Below are 22,796 nucleotides of genomic sequence, written 5' to 3' on the forward strand. Positions count from 1 at the left end.
ATTCCTCGAGGATAGAATTGAAAAGTAGGGAGATTGTGTTAAATCTGCACAGAACCTTGGTTAGGCCATACTTGGTGCACAGATGCACTGGAGAAGGTCAAAGAACAGATTTACAAGGATGATGGCAGAACTGAGAGGTCTGATTTGGCTGAGGCTGTTTTCTCTAGAAAAGAGAATACTGAAGGGTTACCTGATAGAGATTCTCAAAATTGCAAAGGGGTTTCGATAAGGTAGATATTGAGAAGATGTTTCTACATGTGGAAGATTCCTCAACTACGGTCCATAAATATAAGAAAGTGGCCAATGTATTCAACAGGGAATTCAGGAGAAACATCTTTCCCCAGAGAGTGGTGCGAATGTGGAACTCGCTAGCACAGGTTGAGGTGAATAGTGTTGATACATTTAAGGGGAAGCTGGATAAACAGAAGAGGCAGAAAGGAATAGAAGGACGGAGTGAGATCAAGAGGAGTGGGAGGAGGCTCACGTGGAGTATAAATGCTGGCACAGACCAGTTGGGCCGAATGGCCTATTTCTGTGCTGTAGGTTCTATGTAACAAGAGATACAAATGATCCTTCCAGATCCGGGATATGAGACACGAGAATGTGAATCCGTTCCTGGGCCTTTTCCACGACTGTGGCATCCTCGCAACTGTGACTGAGCACTGCTCTCGGGGGAGTCTGGAGGACCTCATTGCAAACGAGGACATGAAACTCGACTGGATGTTCAAGTCTTCCCTCCTCCTCGACTTGATCAAGGTAAATGGACTTCAGAACGTCTGAAGCAATTTTAGACGTTCCAGGGGTTAAAATGGCCTGGAAATGATTTGACCTAAAACCTGCCTGGAGTTAAAATCAGGGCTTTTTTTTTCAGATTAACCTTTTCTATTTCACCTAGTATCTCTGATATCTCCGTAAGCCTGCCCCCCTCTCAGTTGTCACCTATCACAGCTGAAGATTTGAGTCTCTTTATACTGTCTTCAGAACTTCAATCTATTAATCGCTGCCTCTTGTGCTCCCTGTAAACCAGTTTTAAACTGTCGTTCAATTAGATATCTCTTCCTTTCAGGGTATGTAAGGGTATTGTATTCTATCAAATACATCTCTGAACAGCTCCCACTGTTCGATTGTGAGTTATATGAGCTCTGCTCAGGCTACTGTTATCAGTTCCTGCCAAAATCTGCTAGGTCGAAATTAAAACCTCAGTTCATGAGGTCCCATCTCAAGACTAATGTTGAGTTCATTTATGTTATGGTCACTGTTAACTGGGTGTTTCCTTACCTGTTAGGATTGTTGGCTAATTCAGACTAATTATTCAACACTTATAGTAAAAGGATATGTTGATGGGATTGGATGAAGTAGGGAGGGTGGAGGCTCATGTGGAGAATAAAGGTCAGCATGGACCTGTTGCACCGAATGGCCCCTCTGTGTTGCAAATTCCATGTCATAAAAGAACATAAGACATAGAAGCTGGAGGAGGCCATTCAGCCCTTTGAGCCTGGTTCACCACTCAACAAGATCATGGCTGATCATCTGCCTCAGTTCCACCTTCTCGCACTATTTCCATAATCCCTTAATTTTCTTCGTGCCCAAAAATCTATTGACTTCTGTCTTGAATATTCTCAACGACTGAGCACCCACTGCTCTCTGGGATAGAGAATTCCAAAGATTCACAACCCTCTGAGTGATGACATTTCTCCTCATCTCAGTTCTAAATGGCCGACCCCTTATCCTGAGATTGTGACCCCCCCGTGTTCTAGACCCTCCAGCCCAGGAGAAAAATACTCTCAGCAGCTACCCTGTTGGGTCCCTCAAGAATTTTATATGTTTCAATGAGATCACTTCTGATTCTTCTAAATTCCAGGGAATATAGGCCGAGTCTACTCAATCTCTCCCCATAGTGGATGGTCCCCTCAACCCAGGAACCAGTCTAATCAACCTTTGTTGCACTCCCTCCATGGTAATCCTATGTTCTCTGTGTGTGTGAGATTAAGCAATGCATGTTGATTACCTATGTAGTAGTTTGACTGGATGTAACATCAAAGCAACAGTGATAATACTTTGGGATTCACGCTGGTCTGCTCCATTTCACAGGGCATGAAGTTTCTGCACCATCGAGACCTGGTTCACAGGCGTTTGAAATCCAGGAACTGTGTGGTAGACGGAAGATTTGTGTTAAAGGTCACTGATTATGGCTATAATGAGTTACTGGAGGTTCAGAAGGTTATGTGGATAGAGCCTAAACCAGAAGGTAAATACCATTGGCCCTGTTTATACATAGTCAGAAACTCGCTCATTATAATTGCCTGTGCAATTTTCTCACGCCCTCTCTTGACTTCCCTTGACACCTTCTGATGAACCCAAATGTGGGTGACTGCAACCCTTTCCCTAGTGCATATTCTTCATGGACAGTGACTGTTAGCAGGATATTGGACCACGGTGTGCATCGCAGCTGAGCCCAATTTTGTTCTCCTCTATCATCCAGTGGAGTTCACTGTATTATAGTCAAGACCAGAAAGACTGGTTTGTTAATGTAGTGTTGGCCAGGAACCAAACTTGGTAGTTTCCTGGATTGTATGGTCACAGAAAGGCAACTTTTGCCAAATGAAAAGGGGCGGCTTTTGAACCCATAGTTCCTAGATTTAAAAAACAAAATCTGGTTGGCCAATTTTGGAAATGTTTTAGTTGAAGAGACAGTGACTGCATCATTCCTTTAACAAGATTCTGCCAGAGTGCACTCTTATCTCTGAGTCAGAAGTCTGCGGGTTCAAGAGCCACTCCAGAGACTTGAGCACATGGTTTAGACTGACACTTCCTTGCAGTACTGAGGGAGTGCTGCACTGTCAGAGCAGGCACCTTCTGGATGAGCCATTAAATTGAGGGGTCATCTGCCCTCTCGGACATCCATCCCGAAGTGCTTTACAGCCAGTGAACTAATTTTTTGAAGTGTGGTCACTGTTGTAATGTAGGAAACGCAGCAGCCAATTTGCGCACAGCAAGATCCCGCGGGTCTTGCTTACAAGCCAGAGTGCTACCCACAGAGCCACTGCTGACGTAGGAATTTGATGTGAGCATGTTAAGCATCTATGTCACTGATGTTTTCTTCTGAGCTTTTTAGGCTTGGAATGCAGATCGTCAGCTTCAAATGTTTGATGCACTCTTGTTACATTCCCCTGCGGGCTATTTATACACAGGCGTAGCACATTAAAAGTAAGCAGCCCTGTGTAAAAATGAGCACTTGGAGAATGGTTTGCCGTTGGGAATTTCCGCCTCTATTCTATTTCCCACTTCTTGTGCCATTAGACCAGCTTTGGACAGCGCCGGAACTTCTCCGAGACTCGAACCTGGAGCAGAAGGGGACCTTCCGTGGAGATGTCTACAGCTTCTCCATCATCATGCAGGAGCTGATAGTGCGAGCACCCCCATTCTCCATGCTGGAGCTGACTCCGAATGGTAAGCCCGTGATAATGCATTGGTACGATACTTGGGCCCTTATTAATCTGGGGAAAAACACAGGACAGCAGGATAGATACCGATGGAGTAGCCTGTTTGCCCTTCAGTCATACATCTTAAAAAAAAAAAAAAAATATACAGGGCCCCATCAAACTGTTCAACCGTTCCTTAAATATTTCTGAAAGTGTTGTCTCCGTTACCCTATCAGTCCATCTGTTGATCACTCTCTTTGTGAAGCTCTTTCTAACATCATTCTTTCTTGCTTTTCTCCAAATTTATGCCCCTGTGTCATAGATCCAATTTATGCACAGCAAGCTGCCACAAGCAGCAATGTGATAATGACTGGATCATTTTTTTCAGTGGTGTTGGTGAGAGATAAATATTAACCAGGGCACTGGGGAGAACTCCCCTGCTCTTCTGCAAAATAGTGGCCGCGGGATCTTTTTCCGCCCACCTGGGAGGGTTTAACGTCTCATCGCAAAGGTGGCACCTCCGGCAGTGCAGCACTCCCTCAGCACAGCACTAGGAGTGTCGGTTTTGATTTTGTGATCAAGTCTCTGGAGTGGGACTTGAACCCACAACCTTCTGACACAGGGATGAGAGAGTATGCTGCCCACTGAGCATGGGTTATACTTTGGGAAGTTAGATCTCTGCTCCTTCTCAAAGGTTTGCTGTTTCCCCTGTTCATTCATGACGGTTCCCGCTAGCAGTTTCTATTCTCTCTGCACACTGCGCCATCTTAGCCCTGGCATTCAATCAGATTTCTTCAACCCAGTATTGTCAATCATCCTTTTACCAGAGACTTAATTCCTCCGATGTGGGCATTCTTGATCGATCAATTCAGTTCTTTGTGCGGTGACACTGTGCAAGGTTACTAAATTGGTGCGCTGCGTTTTTTTTCTTCCTGCAAACTGTATCTGATATAAGCAGGATCTCTTTGGGCTTGCGATCACTCCAAGAGGGGTGCTGGAGATTGGAGCCAAGTCAGCCATTGGTAATCCCAGGTGATCTGGCATGGACATGATGGGCTGAATGGCCCCCTTCTGTGCCATAAATGACTCTTTGACTCTGTCGTCCAGGTGGGTCCGTGGTACCCCAGGGTGCAGTTGACAATTGGCCATCCAACCTCACTTCTCAGCGGGACCAGGAGGGTCGATTTGTCACCGCTGGTATGGAGTTGGTTACAGGGAAGAGGGTGAAGATACCAAAACAGCAACCATGAAACCGATTAACTCTCACTTGAGGCACGTTGTCCCGTATTTGCTGAGAGTATGGATGCAACTATTGGCCTTAGTTGACTTTTTAAAAAAAATTCTGTTGAAATTTATATTTTGGCCAATTCCCTCACAATTGTAACAATTGCAAGCTGCGCGCTCACGGATGTTTCTCTGTCACTATATCCCCCCCCCCCCCCCCCCCCAATCCATCATCTGGAACTGCTCACCATACTCTGCCACTCCACCATCTTCTATGAGGCGCTCTCCTGTTGTTAAGAGATTACTTTGTGGAGCCAATCAGATGAGTGCCCACCAATCATCAATAGGAACAGCTCCACAATCTTTCTGATGGAAGCCCAAGGTTTCACGATAACTCTTCTTTTTAAATAAAGAAAGGATTTTGCACTGTGGCAGTCAGAGATTTGTTTTCATTCCATTGCAGATATCATCAAGAAAGTGAAGAAGCCTCCACCCTTGTGCCGACCGTCTGTCTCGATGGATCAGGCACCGGTGGAGTGTGTCCAGATCATGAAACAATGCTGGAGTGAGCAGCCGGAGAGACGGCCAAACTTCAACCAAATTTTTGACCAGGTCAGCACTCCCCCTCCTGCGGCACGGGAGTCTCTGTCTATCTTGTTGCTTTTCGCTCTTCGAGATGCCAACGCTGACCATGTAAAAACACAGATGTAGGGTGTTATAATCGGAAGTGAGAATCAATCACTATCTTAGTACTTTTCCAATTACCTGCTTTACTAACCTTGAAATGCACAGGTTTTACAGCTGTTTGTTTGTACAAGCTTAATTAGGTGTACAGCTCGAAACTCTGAATGGCCAATTCTTCCTCTAGAGGTTAAGAATCCATCTCTGCAGTGCAGGGGAGGCGGTGGAGTAGTGGTAATGTCACTGGACCATCATGGCAGCTGGTGAAATTTGAATTCGATTAATAAATCTGGAATTAAAGAGCTTGTCTAATGGTGACCATGAAACCATTGTCGATTTGTTGTTTAAAAACTCATCTGGTTCACTGATGTCCTTTAGGGAAGGGAATCTGCTGTCCTTACCCGGTCTGGCCTACATGTGTCTCCAGACCCACAGCAATGACTCTTAAATGCCCTCTGAAATGGCCTAACAAGCCACTCCGTTCAAGGGCAATTAGGGAATGGGTAATAAATGCTGGTCTAGCCAGCGATGCCCACATCCCACGAACCAATAAAGAAAAAAACCTGCCTGGCATTCTTCTGAACTGTCTCAGGTCTAAGCTTACTAAAATTACTAGTTTTATACACTTTCCCACTCTCCCTCTTTTCTGTTGTTTAAGATAAGTTGATACTATTGCCTCTGATGTTGACAACAACTTCAAGGGCTCGCAGCTAACTTGCCTTCTAGACCAGGGGTCTGCAACCTGCGGCTCCGGGCCTGCATGCAGTTCTTTAATGCCTCATTTGCGGCTCCCAACATTTTCCAATTGGATGGTGTTAACATGAGAAAAAACTTAGAAAGAGCAAGTCTGGAAGAGTAAGAGGCGTGTTTTTATTGTGGGGACAAAAGGCTAATCTTTATGCTGCACTTTACGGCTTCAAATGATCATTATAACAAAAAACATTGCCGTAGGAACGTGGAGTAGACCATTCAGCCCATCGAGCCTGCCCTATCATTCAATACGATCATGACTGATCATCCACTTCAGTGCCTTTTTCCCCACACTATCCTCATATCCCTTTATGTCGCACTCTAAATAAAGCTGTTTGAGTGGTATAGCTGCATCAGGGTTGCAGATAATGCTTTTAGTTGAAGGAACAGGTTTTATGGTGGAGAACATTACTGTTTATAATATAGATGAGATGATGAATTATTCTGAATGTGCTGTTAGAAGCTACATTTTTATTGAGAAATCAAAGGCCGAAGAAACTGTCATAATTCTATGCATCTTGAGTTAAAGGTTATTTTAAAGGTGACTTTACTGTCAAAATTATAGTGAAAAAAACTCGATTATTCAGTTAGAACTATTGTAATTTTGATTTTTTTTCTCTTGATCCATAAATTCAGTACATGTTATTCATTAGATATGCAAATTATGCATTCTACCAGAGACACTTGGCAATTTGCTAAGTATTTGGTCTCGAAATGCCAAATTTTCCTCTTGCGGCTCCCAACAGTTTTTATTTTAGGCAATTTTTTTTTTTTAAAAGAAGGCCTTTCAGGGGAAAAAAGGATGATGACCCCTGCTCGAGACAGTTTTACTGTCAACCGAATGTGACCAACCTTCCCAGCATGCCTCCTGAACTGCCAGTTCCGTTAGCCAAACTCGACGCCTTTTTTTTTTTTGCAGTGACGTTTTCTTAAAACAAGCATTTTGGCTTTTTTTAAAAAAAATGTATTCCCGGGATGTGAGCGTCGCTGGCAAGCCCAGCCTTGATTGCCCCTGGGAAAGGTGGTGGTGAGCCGCCTGCCTGAACCGTTGCGGTCATTGTGGTAAGGGTTTCATAGTGGTTTTGATATCACTGAGTGGCTTGCTCGTCCACTTCAGAGGGCACTTAAGAGGCAGCCACATTGCTGTGGGTCTGGAGTATAGGCCAGACTGGGTAAGGATGGCAGATATCCTTCCCAAAAGAGCAGGTGGGTTTTTGACAATCCAATAGTTTTGTGGTCAGCAATTCTGACACTAGCTTTTTACTCCAGATTTACTTAATTAACTGAATTAAAATTCTCCAACTTTTGTGATGGGATTTGAACTTCCATCTCTGGATCATTAGTCCAGGCGTCTGGATTACTAGCCCAGTAACGTAACCACTACGCTACACTGAAATGTCCAATATTCTTCCTAGATCTATCGAATAGTTACAGCACAGAAGGAGGCCATTCAGCTCTTCAAGTCCATGCTATCTCCCTGCAAGAGCAACGAGAGTTTTCTCGAGATTTATTTCTCTGAAAACGGAGATGGCGGGGAGTGCAGGGTGGGGGATGTCAGGGGTCTGAGGGGGTCAAAGGAAGGAAGCAACCTGCCTGACCATCTCAGCTTCAAACGCAAAGACCCTTCAGTAATGGGGTCCCGCATTCAGCCTAAACCAAGGTACAAGGGGCAGAGTTAGGAAACGCCATAGGTTAATGTAATTAAAAATTTCACAGAATTGACCTTTAAACTGAGTAGCACTCTCGTCTCTGAGTCATGAAGGTCGTGGGTTCAAGTCCCACTCCAGAGACTTGAACTCCACAACCCAGGCCGACACTCCCAGTGCAGTACTGAGGGAGAGCTGCGCTGTTGGTGCTGCTGTTCTACATTACAACCAATGATGTACTTGTATTTTTTGAAATGTAGTTGCTGTTGTAATGTAGGAAACCGGGCAGCTGATTTGCGCACAGCAAGATCCTGCAAACAGCAATGTGGTAATGACCAAATCATCTGTTTTTAAGTGATGTTGGTTGAGGGATAAATATTGGCCCCAGGACACCAGAGAGAGAACCCCCGCCACTTTGCTCTTCTTCAGAATAGCAGTCATGGGCTCGTTTACATCCACCCAAGAGGGCAGATGGGACTGCAGTTTAACGTCTCATCTGAAAGACGGCACCTCCAACAGTGCAGCATTCCCTCAGTACTGCACTGGGAGTGTCAGTCAGCCTGGATTATGATCTCAAGTCTCTAGAGTGGGATTTGAACCTGAACCTTATGACTAAGAGGCAAGAGTGTTACCCACTGAGCCACGGCTGACGCCAGTACTAGTGGAAATGGTTGATGCCATCAGGGCAGATACAATGGAACCCCAAGTCATGACCCTTGAGTTGACACCAGTTGAGCAGGTCACAGGTCAAGGAGCAGCAGCACGAGGGTGAGAGCGAATGAGCTGATTTTCCTTTCAGTTTCTCCTTCTGTTGGCAGTTTAAAAACATTAACAAGGGGAAGAAGACCAACATTATTGACTCGATGCTGCGGATGCTGGAGCAATACTCCAGCAACCTGGAGGACCTGATCAGAGAGCGGACGGAGGAGCTGGAGATTGAAAAGCAGAAAACTGACCGACTCCTGACACAGATGCTGCCACCGTGAGTGCCAAACACAAGCAGTTACCTCGATATCCACCCACGGATAGAGATGTCGTCTGAGTTAGGCCCGGGGGAGGGGAGGGGGGGGGGGGGGGAGGTGGAATGTGCTAAAGCTGGGACGACACCCCTTCTGTGAAAGCATGCACTTTGTGATTAAGGATGTTTCAGGTGAGTGCCAGCCAGGTACCACCCTCTCACCTCTGAGTCCGAAGATTGTGGGTTCAAGTCCCGCTCCGGGCTGACACTCCCAGTGCGGTACTGAGGGCGTGCTACACTGTCGGAGATGCCGTCTTTCGGACGAGATGTCAAAGCGATGTCCCACCTGCTCTCGGATGTAAAAGATCCCCGGCACTATTTTGAAGAAGAGCAGGGGAGTTCTCCCCAGTCTCCTGTATTTATTGCACAATTAACAGCACAAAAACAAATGTTCTGGTCATTATTGCAATGCTGTTTGTGGGATCTTGCTGTGTACAAATTGGCTGCTGCGTTTCCTACATTACATTAGGGGCTACACTTCAAAAATAATTAATTGTCTGCAGAGTGCTTTGGAACATCCTTAAGTCATGAAAAATGCTATATAAATGCAAGTCTCTCTCTCTCATATGTAAATGCATGTGAGTGCAGGACTGGCTTTGTCTGTGACACCCACCAGTGCTGAATAGGACACGAGGACTCATTCTCTACACTTGCGCTTGGAGAATAGCTGTTTGAGTGAGATACTGGAGGGCACATCACTTCTGTGGACCTCGGTAGAGTTAGAAACAAGGGTGGAAAATTGTTGGAAGAAAAGATTAGATAAAATGTGAGATGTATGAAAGTTTTAACATTTAATCCAAGAGATTTACAGCCAGTTTATGTGAGTGCAGTTTATCTCTCATACATTGGTGAGAAGTCAGGACATGTCCATCAATTCCCTCAGTCAGGCAACCAAGCAACACTAAATCTCCAAGAATTTTGAACTTTAGGAAAGATGTCAAGACCTTGGAGAGGGTGCGGAGGAGATTTACTGGAACGGTCCCAGGGATGAGAGACTTCAGTGCAGTGGAGAGACTCGAGAAACCGCGATTCTTGGTATTACAGCAGAGAAGGTTAAGAAGAGGTTAATAGAGGTGTTCAGGAGGGTGGGTAACCAGAGGAGATTTAAAATAATTGGCAAAAGAACCAGGGAGAGATGAGGGATATTTTACGCAGCGAGTTGTTGTGATCTGGAACGCGCTGCCTGAAAAGGCGGTGGAAGCAGACTCAATAGTAACTTTCAAAAGGGGAATTGGTTAAATACTTGAAGGGGAAAAATTTGCAGGGCTTTGGGGGAAAGGGGGGAGCGTGGGGAGTGAGTGTAATTGAGTAGCTCTTTCAAAGAGCTGGCACAGACATGATGGGCTGAATAGTCACCTATGCTATAAGATTCTAAAGAGGTAAGAATCCAGCCAATTACTCCTTTTGTGGATATCAAGTATCATCCAGTATATTAATCCACACTTGGCTTTGCAAGAGTGACATTATCACATCTGTGCAGAACATGGAGTATTCTGTATCACAGAGAATAATATCAGCAGTTACTGAAATTGCACCATTCATCTTGTAAGTCTCCAGATGTTTGTAAAATGCATTTGGTAGCCAGTAACAGAAGGTGAGACAAGACGATTATAGCTGGATGAATAATTATTTGTGTCTTCCTTCATACCCATTTCATTGTCCATATGTGGTCATATTTCTGACCTCTACAATTCATGAAGTTATCGAGTTTCTGCTTGTGACCCTTGGGTTATTACATTTAACTTTGTGTTCAGTCAAGCGTTTAATGAGCAACAAACAACGACAGGGGCCTTCTCCTCATCAATATCCTGTTCCATTGGCTAAAGTTCTCATCCCTTTAAACAGTGATCAGATATATCACTGTCAGAATGCCTTCCTGGAAGATGGTAATGCAACAAATTTCCACTCCCTATTTGTGTACTTAAGGTGTTTTCATCCCGAGTCGAGGATTTCAGAAAGGCGACTACTTTATTTACCCATATTATTACATTTCATTCAACCCATAATTCTTGCATTAACTGTTCTGCCCTGATTACAGTTTTATTTTTTTAAAAACTGCAAAATGCTGATGTGCATTAATGACAATTTGAGAACATATACAAATTAACGCTGGGAATTCTGCAGCGAGTAACTCGCCTCCTGACTCCCCAAAGCCTGTCCACCATCTACAAGGCACAAGTCAGGAGTGTGATGGAATACTCTCCACTTGCCTGGATGGGTGCAGCTCCAACAACACTCAAGAAGCTCGACACCATCCAGGGCAAAGCAACCCGCTTGATTGGCACCCTATCAACCATCTTAAACATTCACTCCTCTGGAGCACAGTGGCAGCAGTGTGTACCATCTACAAGATGCACTGCAGCAACGCACCAAGGCTCCTCCGACAGCACCTTCCAAACCCGCGACCTCTACCAACTATAAGGACAAGGGCAGCAAATGCATGGGAACACCACCACCTGCAAGTTCCCCTCCAAGTCACACAACATCCTGACTTGGAACTATATCGCCATTCCTTCACTGTCGCTGGGTCAAAGTCCTGGAACTCCCTTCCTAACAGCACTGTGGGTGTACCTACCCCAAATGGACTGCAGCAGTTCAAGAAGGCAGCTCACCACCATCTTCTCAAGGGCAATTAGGTATGGGCAGTAAATGCTGGCCTTGTCAGTGATGCCCACATCCCATGAATGAGACTAGGTGTGATTATCAAACAGAGACTCCTGACCTGCCATTCCTTTCTTGATCGCCAGCTCTGTTGCTCAGGCACTGAAGACTGGTGTCCCAGTGGAGCCCGAGCATTTCGAACAGGTGAGCATCTACTTCAGTGACATCGTTGGGTTTACGACAATCTCGGCCATGAGTGATCCCATCGAGGTGGTCGACCTTCTCAACGACCTCTACACTTTGTTTGATGCCATCATCGGCTCCCACGACGTGTACAAGGTAATCAGTCTACAATTCACAGGGGTCTTGTCGGATAATATTCGACCAATTCAGGCAGCCACATTGAGGAGCTGTAGCTGTGTATAAGTCATAATTATATAAAATATTCCATTTGTATAGAATTACAAAATATTCAACAGGCCATTCAGCCCATCTGCTCCATGCTGGTGTTTATGCTCCACACGAGCCGCCTCCCACCCCCTCTGCATCTCGCCCTATCCTATTCCTTTCTCCCTCTTATGCATATCTAGCTTCCCGTTAATTGCATCTATGCCAATCGCTCTAATGACTCCTTGTGGTAGCGAGTTCCGCATTCTAACCACTCCCTGGGTAAAGAAGTGATGTGTGTCTCTGTACCCTTAGACCCCCTTTGCTCCTGTACTCCTGTTTAGACTCCTACTATCCAAGGGAATATGTGGCGTCTTTATTGCTCCTTTCCAAAATGGACCAGTTGATGAATTGGCCAGAGTGAGGAGTGAATTCTTTATGATTAGGAGGTGCAGCTGGAGAATAATCGCTAGTATTCTCAGGTTGGGAACTCCTATTGATCTTTTGTCTATTGAGTCAGGTAAAAGACTGACCGCCATGGCTAATAGATGAAACCTTAACTGATTTAAATTCCCATCCATGACAGGTCCCAGGAATGAGGGACTTCAGTTGCATATAGAAGCTGGGGTTGTTCTCCTTGGAGCAGCGAAGGTTAAGGGGCGATTGAATAAAGCAGTTCAAAATCACGAAGGGTTTTGATAGGGTAAGTAAGCAGAAACTGTTTCCAATGGCAGGAGGGTCGGTAACCAGAGGGCACAGAGTTAAGGTAATTGGCAAATGAACCAGAAGCGGCATGAGGAAACCTTTTCTTCACGCAGCGAGTTGTTGTGATCTGGAACGCGCTGCCTGAAAGGTGGTGGACTCGGATTCGATTGTAACTTTCAAAAGGAGAATTGGAGAAATACTGGAAGGGAAAACAATTTACATGGTGATGGAGAAAGAGCAGGGGGAGTGGGATTAATTGGAAAGCTCTACCAAAGAGGCAGTGCAGGCATGCTGGGCCGAATGGCCTCCTTCGGTGCCGTTTCATTCTATCTCTGTTTTTATGATTCTAGGTGGAAACCATCGGAGATGCTTACATGGTGGCCTCTGGTCTTCCAACTCGGAATGGGAACAGACACGCAGCGGAAATATCCAACATGTCCCTGGATATCCTCAGCAGCATCGGGACATTCAAAATGAGGCACATGCCGGACGTGTCAGTGCGGATCCGAATCGGACTGCACTCGGGTACTTTTTCAGTTATTGTTGGAAGTTCCTTTTAAGGAAGTGAGATTTTGGACAAAAGTTTGGAGAGAGACAGTGAAGTGAAATAGAAAGCGAGGAAGACTTGCATTTCTGTAGCACCTTTCACAACCTCAGGACGTCCCAAAGCGCTTTACTGCCAATGAAGTAGTTCTGAAGTGTAGTCACTGTTGTAATGTAGGAAGTGTCCATTTGCGCACAGCAAGCTCCCACAAACAGCAATGTGACAATGTCCAGGTAATCTGTTTTAGCAATGTGGATCGAAGGATCAATATTGACCAGGGCACCAGGGAGAACTCCCCTACTCTTCTTTGGCACTCACCTGAAGGAGCAGGCAGGGTCTCCATTTTAATGTCTCATCTGAAAGACGGCACCTCCAACAGTGCAGCACTCCCTCAGTACTGCACTGGGAGTGGAAGCTTGGATTTTTTTGCACTCAAGTCTCTAGAGTGGGTCTTGAACCCATAGCCTTCTGATTCAGAGGCAAGTGTGCTACCCACAGAGCCACAGCTGACAGGAGCATCTCAAAGCAAGGCAGAGACTTTTAGGGAGGGAATTCCAGATCTGAACTATCAGGGTTGGCTGCTGCATTTCCTCCTTTACAACAATGACTACACTTCACAACGTACTTTATTGGCTGTGAAATGCTTTGGGTCGTCTGGTGGTCATGAAAGATGCGATATAAATGCAAGTCTTTGTTTTAAACCCACCTCTTTGACCAAGCTTTTGGCCATTTGTCCTCATGTCATAGAATGGTTACAGCACAGAAGGAGGCCATTTGGTCCGTCGTGTCTGTGCTGGCTCTCAGCAAGAACAACTCACCTCGTCCCACTCCCCCAGCTTGTACCCGTAACCCTGCAAATATTTTCTCTTCAGATAACAATCTAAAAGGAAGCCTTGTGGAATTTGCCTCCACCACACTCTCAGGCAGTGCATTCCAGGTTCTAACTACTTGCTGTGTAAAAGGTTTTCCTTGGGTCCCTGTTGCTTTTTTTTTTGTCCAATCACCTTAAAATCAGTGACCTGTGCCAATGGGAACAATTTCTCCCTATCCACTCTGTCCAGACCCCTCATGATTTTGACCACCTCTATCAAATCTCCTCTTCTCTAAGGAGAACAGCCCCAGCTTCTCCAATCTATCCACATAAGTGAAGTTCCTCATCCCTGGAACCATTCTCGTGAATCTTTTCTGCACCCTCTCTAATGCCATCACATCTTTCCTGAAGTGCAGTGCCCAGAACTGGACACAATACTCCACTTGAGGCCAAACCAGTGTTTTCTGCAGGTTTATCATAACTTCCTTGTTCTTCTACTCTATGCCTCTGTTGATGAAGCCCAGGATCTCATATGCTTTATTAACTGCTTTTTCAACCTGCCCTGCCACCTTCAAAGATTTAGACATGGAGAGATACAGCACTGAAACAGGCCCTTCGGCCCACCGAGTCTGTGCCGACCATCAACCACCCAATTATACTAATCCTACATTAATCCCATATTCCCTATAACATCCCCACAATTCTCCTACCACCTACCTACACTAGGGGCAATTTACAATGGCCAATTTATCTATCAACCTGCAAGTCTTTGGCTGTGGGAGGAAACCGGAGCACCCGGAGGAAACCCACGCGGTCACAGGGAGAACTTGCAAACTCCGCACAGGCAGTACCCAGAACCGAACCCGGGTCGCTGGAGCTGTGCCTTTTACTGCATGGGCCTTATCTTTGCTGACCAGCCTGCTATGTATCTCCTTATGTGGCTCGGTGTCAGATGTTGTTTGATAATCGCTCCTGTGAGGCCACTTGGGACGATTCATTATGTGAAAGGTGCTATATAAATGCAAGTAGTTGTTCCACATTGCTCATTGAACAAAAAAATGCATTTTAGTTATGGCTTGCGGTGAAAACAGAGGAGGCAAAGTCATTGACTATTAAAGCTGTGTTTAAGTGCTTGTTTATTTTTCAAGGTCCATGTGTAGCAGGTGTGGTAGGACTGACCATGCCCAGGTATTGCCTCTTTGGGGACACAGTCAACACTGCTTCACGTATGGAGTCCACTGGTTTGCGTGAGTAGCAAATTTGATCAAGGGAAGGTTCAGTGCACTGACAGAGTCAATAGCAATTGTTTTTGGACAGCCAGGTGTCTGACACAGGACCCATCCCATGAGCAATGCCTCTCAAAATGACGATAATTAAATAATTAACAAACTTCGATAGCCGATGAAGCCACTATTGTAATGGAGGAAACATGGCAGCCAATGCACACAGCAAGCTCCCACAAACAGCAATGTAATAACGACCAGATAATCTGTTTTTTTTTGTGTGATGCTGGCTGAGTCAACACACTGGGGAGAACTCCCCTGCTCCTCTTCGTAATGGGGTGCACAGTATCTTTGCAAAGAACCCGAGAGAGCAGACGGGGTCTCGATTTAACTTCTCAGCCGAAAGACAGCACCTCCGACAGTACAGCACCGCCTCAGTACTGTCCCTGGGATTGTCGGCCGAGGTTTCTGTTCTCAAATCTCTGGAATGGGACTCAAGCCCACAGCCTTCTGGCTTAAATGGTGAGAGAGCCCCACTCACTGAGCCATCAGCAGTGGTCTGGACTCGGGCAGCAGTTAGAGTCAAATAAAGAACCTGGATTTGTCTCCAGTCTTCCAACGGCAGGTGTCTCACAGTGGAAGCAAATCACACTCGGAGAGAAGGTGTTGACCTCACAACCAGGGCAACAGTCACTCAGCAACCATTGAGCAACTGGCCAGTGCATGATTGATCCCTCGCTAGTCATCCATCGCACTCGCCTCCTGAAGCGCTTGGTGTGGGAATAGGTACAATAGATTGTGTCTGCAGCACTCCATTGATAACAATCTCATGTCTTGATCAGATGGTCTTGGGTGCAAACTCCATACCAGGGTTTTAGTTCATGATATTGGCTGGGTCCACATATCACCCATTCCTTCACTGCCACTGGGTCAAAATCCTGGAACTTCCTCCCTGACAGCACTGTAAGAGCACCCTCACCACACTGACTGCAGCAGTTTCAAGAAGGCAGCTCACCACCACCTTCTCGAGGGCAATTAGGGATGCACAATAAATGCTGGCCTGGCCAGCGACTCAGTAACTGTCACTGAGATTGTCTGCCTAGATATCTGGAATGGGATACCGAGTTAGGGAGAACTTCTCCAGAATCAATATAATAATTTGTGAACCACCTGACCCCCTTGATTAGATTCCAGCCTGTAACTCACTCCTGGGTTTCTATCATTCTATACATAAACCCCCTGAACTCCTCAATTACATTCCAGCCTATAACTCCCTCCCAGGTATCTGTTATTCTATATATAAACCACCCCATCCCCCAAGCCCCTCAATTAGACTCCAGTCTGTAACTCACTCCCTGGTATCTGTTGTTCTAAATATAAACCCACCCTGAACCCCTCCAGTAAATTCCGGCCTGTGCCGCACATCCGAGTCGCCTATCCGGTGCTCTATATGAAAGCTCCTGGAGCCGATTCTGGCCTGTAACCCAGTCTTGGGTATCTGTTATGTCTGAATAATCGGCCATCTCTTGAGTGTGGGTAGAATTGACAATGTCTCTGTTTGCAGCCTATAGAATCCACTTGAATCAAAGCACAGTCAACATCCTGATGAATCTCAACCTAGGCTACAAAATAGACCGGAGAGGAAAGACGGAATTAAAGGTACAGGAGTCTGATATAATTATAGATCGAGGGCGTTTGTGCATGAATCTTCGAAGGTGGCAGACAGTGAACAAAACAGTTAATAAAACATTTAAGATCCTGGACTTTATAAATAGAGGCATAGAGTACAAAAGCCAGAAAGTTATGTTAAACCTATATAAAACACTACTTCAGCCCCAGCTGGAGCACTGTGTCCAATTCTGAGCACTGTACTTTAGGAAGGATGTGAAGGGCTTCGGAGAGGGTGCAGAAGAGATTTACTGGAATGGCTCCAGGGATGAGAGATTACAGTTACCTGGAAAGACTGGAGAAGCTGGAGCTGTTTTCCTTAGAGCAGAGAAGGTTGAGAGGAGGTTTGATAGAGGTGTTTAAAATCCGGAAGGGTTTAGACAGAGAAAATAAAGAAAAACTGTTTCTAATGGCTGATGGGTCGAGAACCAAAGGAGACAGATTTAAGGTGATTGATTTTTTAAAAAAAAGCAAAGGTGACACGCAGTGAGTGCTTAGGATCAGGCATGCACAGCCTGAAAGTGTGGTATAGGCAGATTCAATCGAGGCCTTCAAAAGAAAATTGATAAATATTTGAAGGAGTAAACATTTCAGGAATATAGAGAAAGGTGGGGGCGGTAGTGGGGCTAACTGGATTGCTCTTTGAAAGAGCTAGCACATTGTCAATGGGCCAAATAGCCGCCTTCTGTGCTGTATTGTGCTATGATATGCATGAAGTAGGGCGAGGGGAGTTGTAACTGGCTGGGATCATAAGATGTTTCAATGATTTATATTGAAGAAATTGAGTGAATAAATATGTGGAATGCCCATTGTTTAACGCTAACTGTGCTTGTTTTTATTAAGGGCAAAGGTGTTGAAGATACATTTTGGCTTGTAGGAAGAGAGGGCTTTAACAAACCATTACCAACTCCACCTGACACCTTACCAGGGTATGTGCCTCTCTCTGATCACCGCGAGTGATGGTCAACATATGCGCAACTGCAGGAATTAACTCTGTGGAAGATCAAGGGTGAATCTAATTTGAGGTCTTTAATCGGATAGATAGAGAGAAACTATTTCCTCTGGTGGTGGGGGGGGGGGGGGGAAGTCAGGATCAAGGGGGCATCACCTTAAAATTGGAGCCAGGCCGTTCAGGGGTGATGTCAGGAAGCACTTCTTCTTCACACAAAGGGTTGTGAAAATCTGGAACTCTCTTTTCCACACCCACACCCCCCCCAAAAGCTGGGGGCAATTTGGAGCTTTCACGACTGAGATCGATAGACTATTGTTAGTTATGGATATGGAGCTAAGCTGGGTAAATGGAGTTGAGTACAGATCAGCCATGATCTAATTGAATGTTAGAGCAGGCTCAAGGGGCTGAATGGCCTCCCCCTGTTCAGTTACTATGACCCTGGTAGAATGGTGTAGAAAGGTATATTGGGTTTGGGGACAGACCAGAAACAGAAGTACCAGCGCACTGACTGCCCTTTAGCCAACTGTGATAATAACCAGATCATCTATCTTTTTTAGTGATGTTGTTTGATGGATAAATATTGACCCAGGACACCGGGGAGAACTCCCCCTGCTCTTCTTCCAAATAGTGGCCGTGGGATCTTTTACATCCCCCTGAGCCGGCAGACAGGGCCTCAAATTAACATCTCATCCAAAAGACAGCATCTCTGACAGTGCAGCGCTCCCTCAGTACTGCCCCTCTTGACAGTGCGGCGTTCCTTCAGTACTGACCCTCCCTCCTTCAGTGCTGCCTCTCCGACCGTGCGGCGCTCCCTCAGCACGGACCCTCTGACCTTAAAAGCTCACAACATTGAAGAAGTATTTAGATGAGCACTTGAAATGCCATAGCATAAAAGGCTACGGGCCAAGTGCTGGAAAATGGGACTAGAATAATTAGGTGCTTGATGTCTGGCACGGACACGACGGGCTGAAGGGCCTGATTCTGTGCTGTATAACTCTATGACTCTCCTTCAATGCATCTATACTATTTGCCTCAGCTACTCCATATTCTCACCACTCTCTGGGTCAAGAAGATTCTCCTGAATTCCTTGTTGGATTTATTAGTGACTGTCTTATATTTATGATCCCTAGTTCTGGACTGCTCCGCAAGTGGAAACATCTTTTCCACGTGTACCCTATCGAACCCTTTCATAATCTTAAAGACCTCTATCAGGTCAGCCCTCAATCTTCTCTTTTCTAGAGAAAAGAGCCCCAGCCTGTTCAATCCTTTCTGATTGTTATAATCTCTCAGTTTTGAATCAGCCTTGTAAACCTTTTTTTGTAACTGCTCCAGTGCCTCTGTATCCTTTTAATAAAATGGAGACTCTCTGTAGGTTTCTGTGTTTAAACAATGTGATTTTATTTCTCTGACTCTTGTCTTTAGAGCCAGTAATCATGGTCTTTGCTTGGAAGAGGTGCCCCCAGAGAGAAGAGAGAAGCTGATGAAGGCACGGAATATGAAATAGGTATAAAGAAACAAACCTATTATCTTTGACTCTCGTTAGTGTGTGGCTATCTCATTCCTCATCCCTTTAACGTTGGTCTTCCTCCTGTCCTTTGGCCTCCTTGTCTCGAGAGACAATGGGTAAGCGCCTGGAGGTGGTCAGTGGTTTGTGAAGCAGCGCCTGGAGTGGCTATAAAGGCCAATTCTCGAGTGACAGACTCTTCCACAGGTGCTGCAGGAAAATTTGTTTGTCGGGGCTGTTACACAGTTGGCTCTCCCCTTGCGCCTCTCTTTTTTCCTGCCAACTACTAAGTCTCTTCGACTTGCCACACTTTAGCCCCGCCTTTATGGTTGCCCACCATATCTGGTGATCGCTGGCAACTGACTCCCACGACTTGTGATCAATGTCACAGGGCTTCATGTCGCGTTTGCAGACGTCTTTAAAGCGGAGACATGGACGGCCGGTGTGTCTGATACCAGTGGCGAGCTCGCTGTACAATGTGTCCTTGGAGATCCTGCCGTCTTCCATGTGGCTCACATGGCCAAGCCAGCTCAAGCGCCGCTGACTCAGTAGGGTGTATAAGCTGGGGATGTTGGCCGCCTTGAGAACTTCTGTGTTGGAGATACGGTCCTGCCACCTGATGCCAAGGATTCTCCGGAGGCAGCGAAGATGGAATGAATTGAGACGTCGCTCTTGGCTGACATACATTGTCCAGGCCTCGCTGCCATAGAGCAAGGTACTGAGGACACAGGCTTGATACACTCGGACTTTTGTGTTCCGTGTCAGTGCGCCATTTTCCCATACTCTCTTGGCCAGTCTGGACATAGCAGTGGAAGCCTTTCCCATGCGCTTGTTGATTTCTGCATTGAGAGACAGGTTACTGGTGATAGTTGAGCCTAGGTAGGTGAACTCTTGAACCACTTCCAGAGCATGGTCGCCGATATTGATGGACGGAGCTTTTGTGACGTCCTGTCCCATGATGTTTGTTTTCTTGAGGCTGATGGTTAGGCCAAATTCATTGCAGGCAGCCGCAAACCTGTCGATGAGACTCTGCAGACACTCTTCAGTGTGAGATGTTAAGCATCATCAGCAAAGAGGAGTTCACTGATGAGGACTTTCTGTACTTTGGTCTTCGCTCTTAAATGGGCAAGGTTGAACAACCTGCCCCCTGATCTTGTGTGGAGGAAAATCCCTTCTTCTGAAGACTTGAACGCATGTGAGAGCAGCAGGGAGAAGAAAATCCCAAACAGTGGGATCACCACTCAGGATAGGAAAGGGATCTGATGAGACACCGCTATGCTGAATTGTGCCTTTCATATTGTCATGGAATGAGGTGGTGATACTTAGTAGCTTTGGTGGACATCCGATCTTTTCTAGTAGTCTGAAGAGACCACGTCTGCTGATGAGGTCAAAGGCTTTGGTGAGATCAATGAAAGCAATGTAGAGGGGCATCTGTTGTTCGCGGCATTTCTCCTGTATCTGACGAAGGGAGAACAGCATGTCAATGGTCAATCTCTCTGCACGAAAGCCACACTGTGCCTCAGGGTAGACGCGCTCGGCCAGCTTCTGGAGCCTGTTTAAAGCGACTCGAGCAAAGACTTTCCCCAGACAGGGAAAGATTAGATTCAGAGAGAAAGAAAAAAATGACACAGAAAGGAAAAGTAAGAACAAAAGGTCATTTTAAAAAAATCTCTTAAAACAAATCACTACCCAAAGAATTTCAGTTGTTGGTCTTCCACTATTCAGTTAATACATGTGTCTGCCCCTCTCTCCCTATTCTTCCTTGAAATGACGAATACAGAATTAACAAATCATTTTCAAAATGGCAAGAATCAGTAAGACTGCTCACACTCTGCTCTTTCCTTGTCATCTCAGATTGGGGACTCATCCAGCACAGGAGGAGGCCATTCTGCCCATCGTGCCTGTGCTGGCTCTTTGAAAGAGCTATCCAATTACTTCCCCGTGCACTTTCTCGCGGCTCTTTCTCTCCATTGCCTCTCAGGAGTTGAGAGTGATCGCGTTGAGAGCAACTTGCATTTATATAGCGCCTCTAACATAGTAAAACATTCCAAGGTGTTTCACAGGGCCATTAATCAAGACTCAAAAGTTGACGCTGAGCCACATAAGGAGATATTAGGACAGGTGACCAAACGCTTGGTCAAAGTGGTTGGTTTTAAAGAGCATCTTAAAGGAGGAAAGCGAGGCGGAGAGGTTTAGGGAGGGAATTCCAGAGCTTAGGGACCAGTCAGCTGAAGGCACATCCGCCAATGGTGGAGCGATGGAAATCGGACATGGACAAGAGACCAGATTGTACAGATAGAGGAGGTTACAGAGATAGCGAGAGTCAAAGCCAGGGAGGGATTTGAACAGGAGGATGAGACTTAAACATGAGGCATTGCTAGACCAAGAGCAAGTACAGGTGGTGATGGGTGAACCGGACTTGGTGTGAGTTAGGATGTGGGGTATATTGGATGAGCACAAGTTTATGGAGGGAGGCTGGCTATGAAATCATTGCAACATCAGCCCAAAGCTCATGTGCCAGGGCACCATACATTGAGCTTATGATATAACTCTGGAGAACAACTGTAACTAACCCACATGTGCTAGTGATCTCCAGCGAAGGGAATGCTTTTGTCTGAAGTACGTTGTGACATTTTACTATATTCAAGAGGCTATGCAAATGCAATGTGTTGTTGTTGTTTTTGTAAACTTAATAAGCTCGTGAAGTTTGACATTCAACTTTTTTTTAAAATTTGTTCTTTGGACGTGGGCGTCACTGGCAAGGCCAGCATTTGTTGCCCATCCCGAACATCCCTTGAGAAAGGTGGCGGTGAGCTTCCTTCTTGAACTGCTGCAGTCCATGTGGGGTAGGGACACCCACAGTGCTGTTAGGGAGGGAGTTCTGGGTATTTGACCCAGCGACGCTGTAAATCCTATCAACCCGAGTAGTATGAGCAAGCGCGCATTTACACCGCCTTTAACACGCGGCACCCACAGACCGAAAGCAGTGGTTATCGAAGTGGGGTCCGTGAGGGTCCTCCTCGGGCTGGTCCCAAACGCAAGTCACTGTTACGCAGTGCCAAGGCCATGTGAGAGAACAGGCCAGAATCCTCATCCCCAGCACCCCCTGTGACAACACACACCCAGACGGGCTCTCGCGAGTGCAGCGCAAATCTTCATTAGCCCAAGCAACAACAATGTAATTTTATAAGCAAGATTTGTTTCTGCGGATTTTATTTGATTAATATAGATGCACGATTAGTTTCTCAAAAGATGATTGTTGTCAAGATTTCAAACATTTATTTCAAATAAATGTGTTCTCTTGTAGTATTAATGTTTATAATGTGAAAATGCCTGTGCTTCTGTTCCTGGCATGAATGAATAATTTACTTATGATATTTATTAAAATAGTACATAAACTTATTGCAAAATTTATGATAAAATTATTTCTCGTAGGGCGGTGGGACCCATTCCCTGATATGTGTCAATAGAGAGGAGAGAGACTTGGGAATTATTTAAACTTGAGAGGACGAGACTGCTTGTGAGACTTGGTCTGTGATTAATTGCAAGGTTTAACTTTTGCTTCTTTGTTTGCAGTTCATGTCAATCCTGACAACGGAATCGAATGTCAACTCAAAAGGAAAAAAAAGTGTTGCATTTATATCGCGCTTTTCACAAACT

The 22,796-nt window shown here is 45.6% G+C and overlaps 1 protein-coding gene across 1 annotated transcript in view; it reads left to right on the forward strand.

Moving 5' to 3' along the window:
- The window catches only part of LOC137357336 (retinal guanylyl cyclase 2-like), a 38,017-nt gene extending 18,881 nt beyond the window's left edge, over positions 1–19,136 (forward strand). The window contains exons 8-18 of the mRNA XM_068023591.1: positions 580–756; positions 2,092–2,248; positions 3,301–3,450; positions 5,110–5,258; positions 8,542–8,705; positions 11,489–11,681; positions 12,785–12,959; positions 14,938–15,036; positions 16,577–16,671; positions 17,524–17,609; positions 19,055–19,136. Coding sequence (XP_067879692.1) covers positions 580–756; positions 2,092–2,248; positions 3,301–3,450; positions 5,110–5,258; positions 8,542–8,705; positions 11,489–11,681; positions 12,785–12,959; positions 14,938–15,036; positions 16,577–16,671; positions 17,524–17,609; positions 19,055–19,136 — 1,527 coding nt within the window. The remainder of the gene's footprint in view (positions 1–579; positions 757–2,091; positions 2,249–3,300; positions 3,451–5,109; positions 5,259–8,541; positions 8,706–11,488; positions 11,682–12,784; positions 12,960–14,937; positions 15,037–16,576; positions 16,672–17,523; positions 17,610–19,054) is intronic.
- Positions 19,137–22,796: the final 3,660 nt, after the last annotated feature.

This window comes from Heterodontus francisci, chromosome 48 (genome assembly GCF_036365525.1).
Source record: "Heterodontus francisci isolate sHetFra1 chromosome 48, sHetFra1.hap1, whole genome shotgun sequence".
Taxonomy (NCBI): Eukaryota; Metazoa; Chordata; class Chondrichthyes; order Heterodontiformes; family Heterodontidae; genus Heterodontus; species Heterodontus francisci.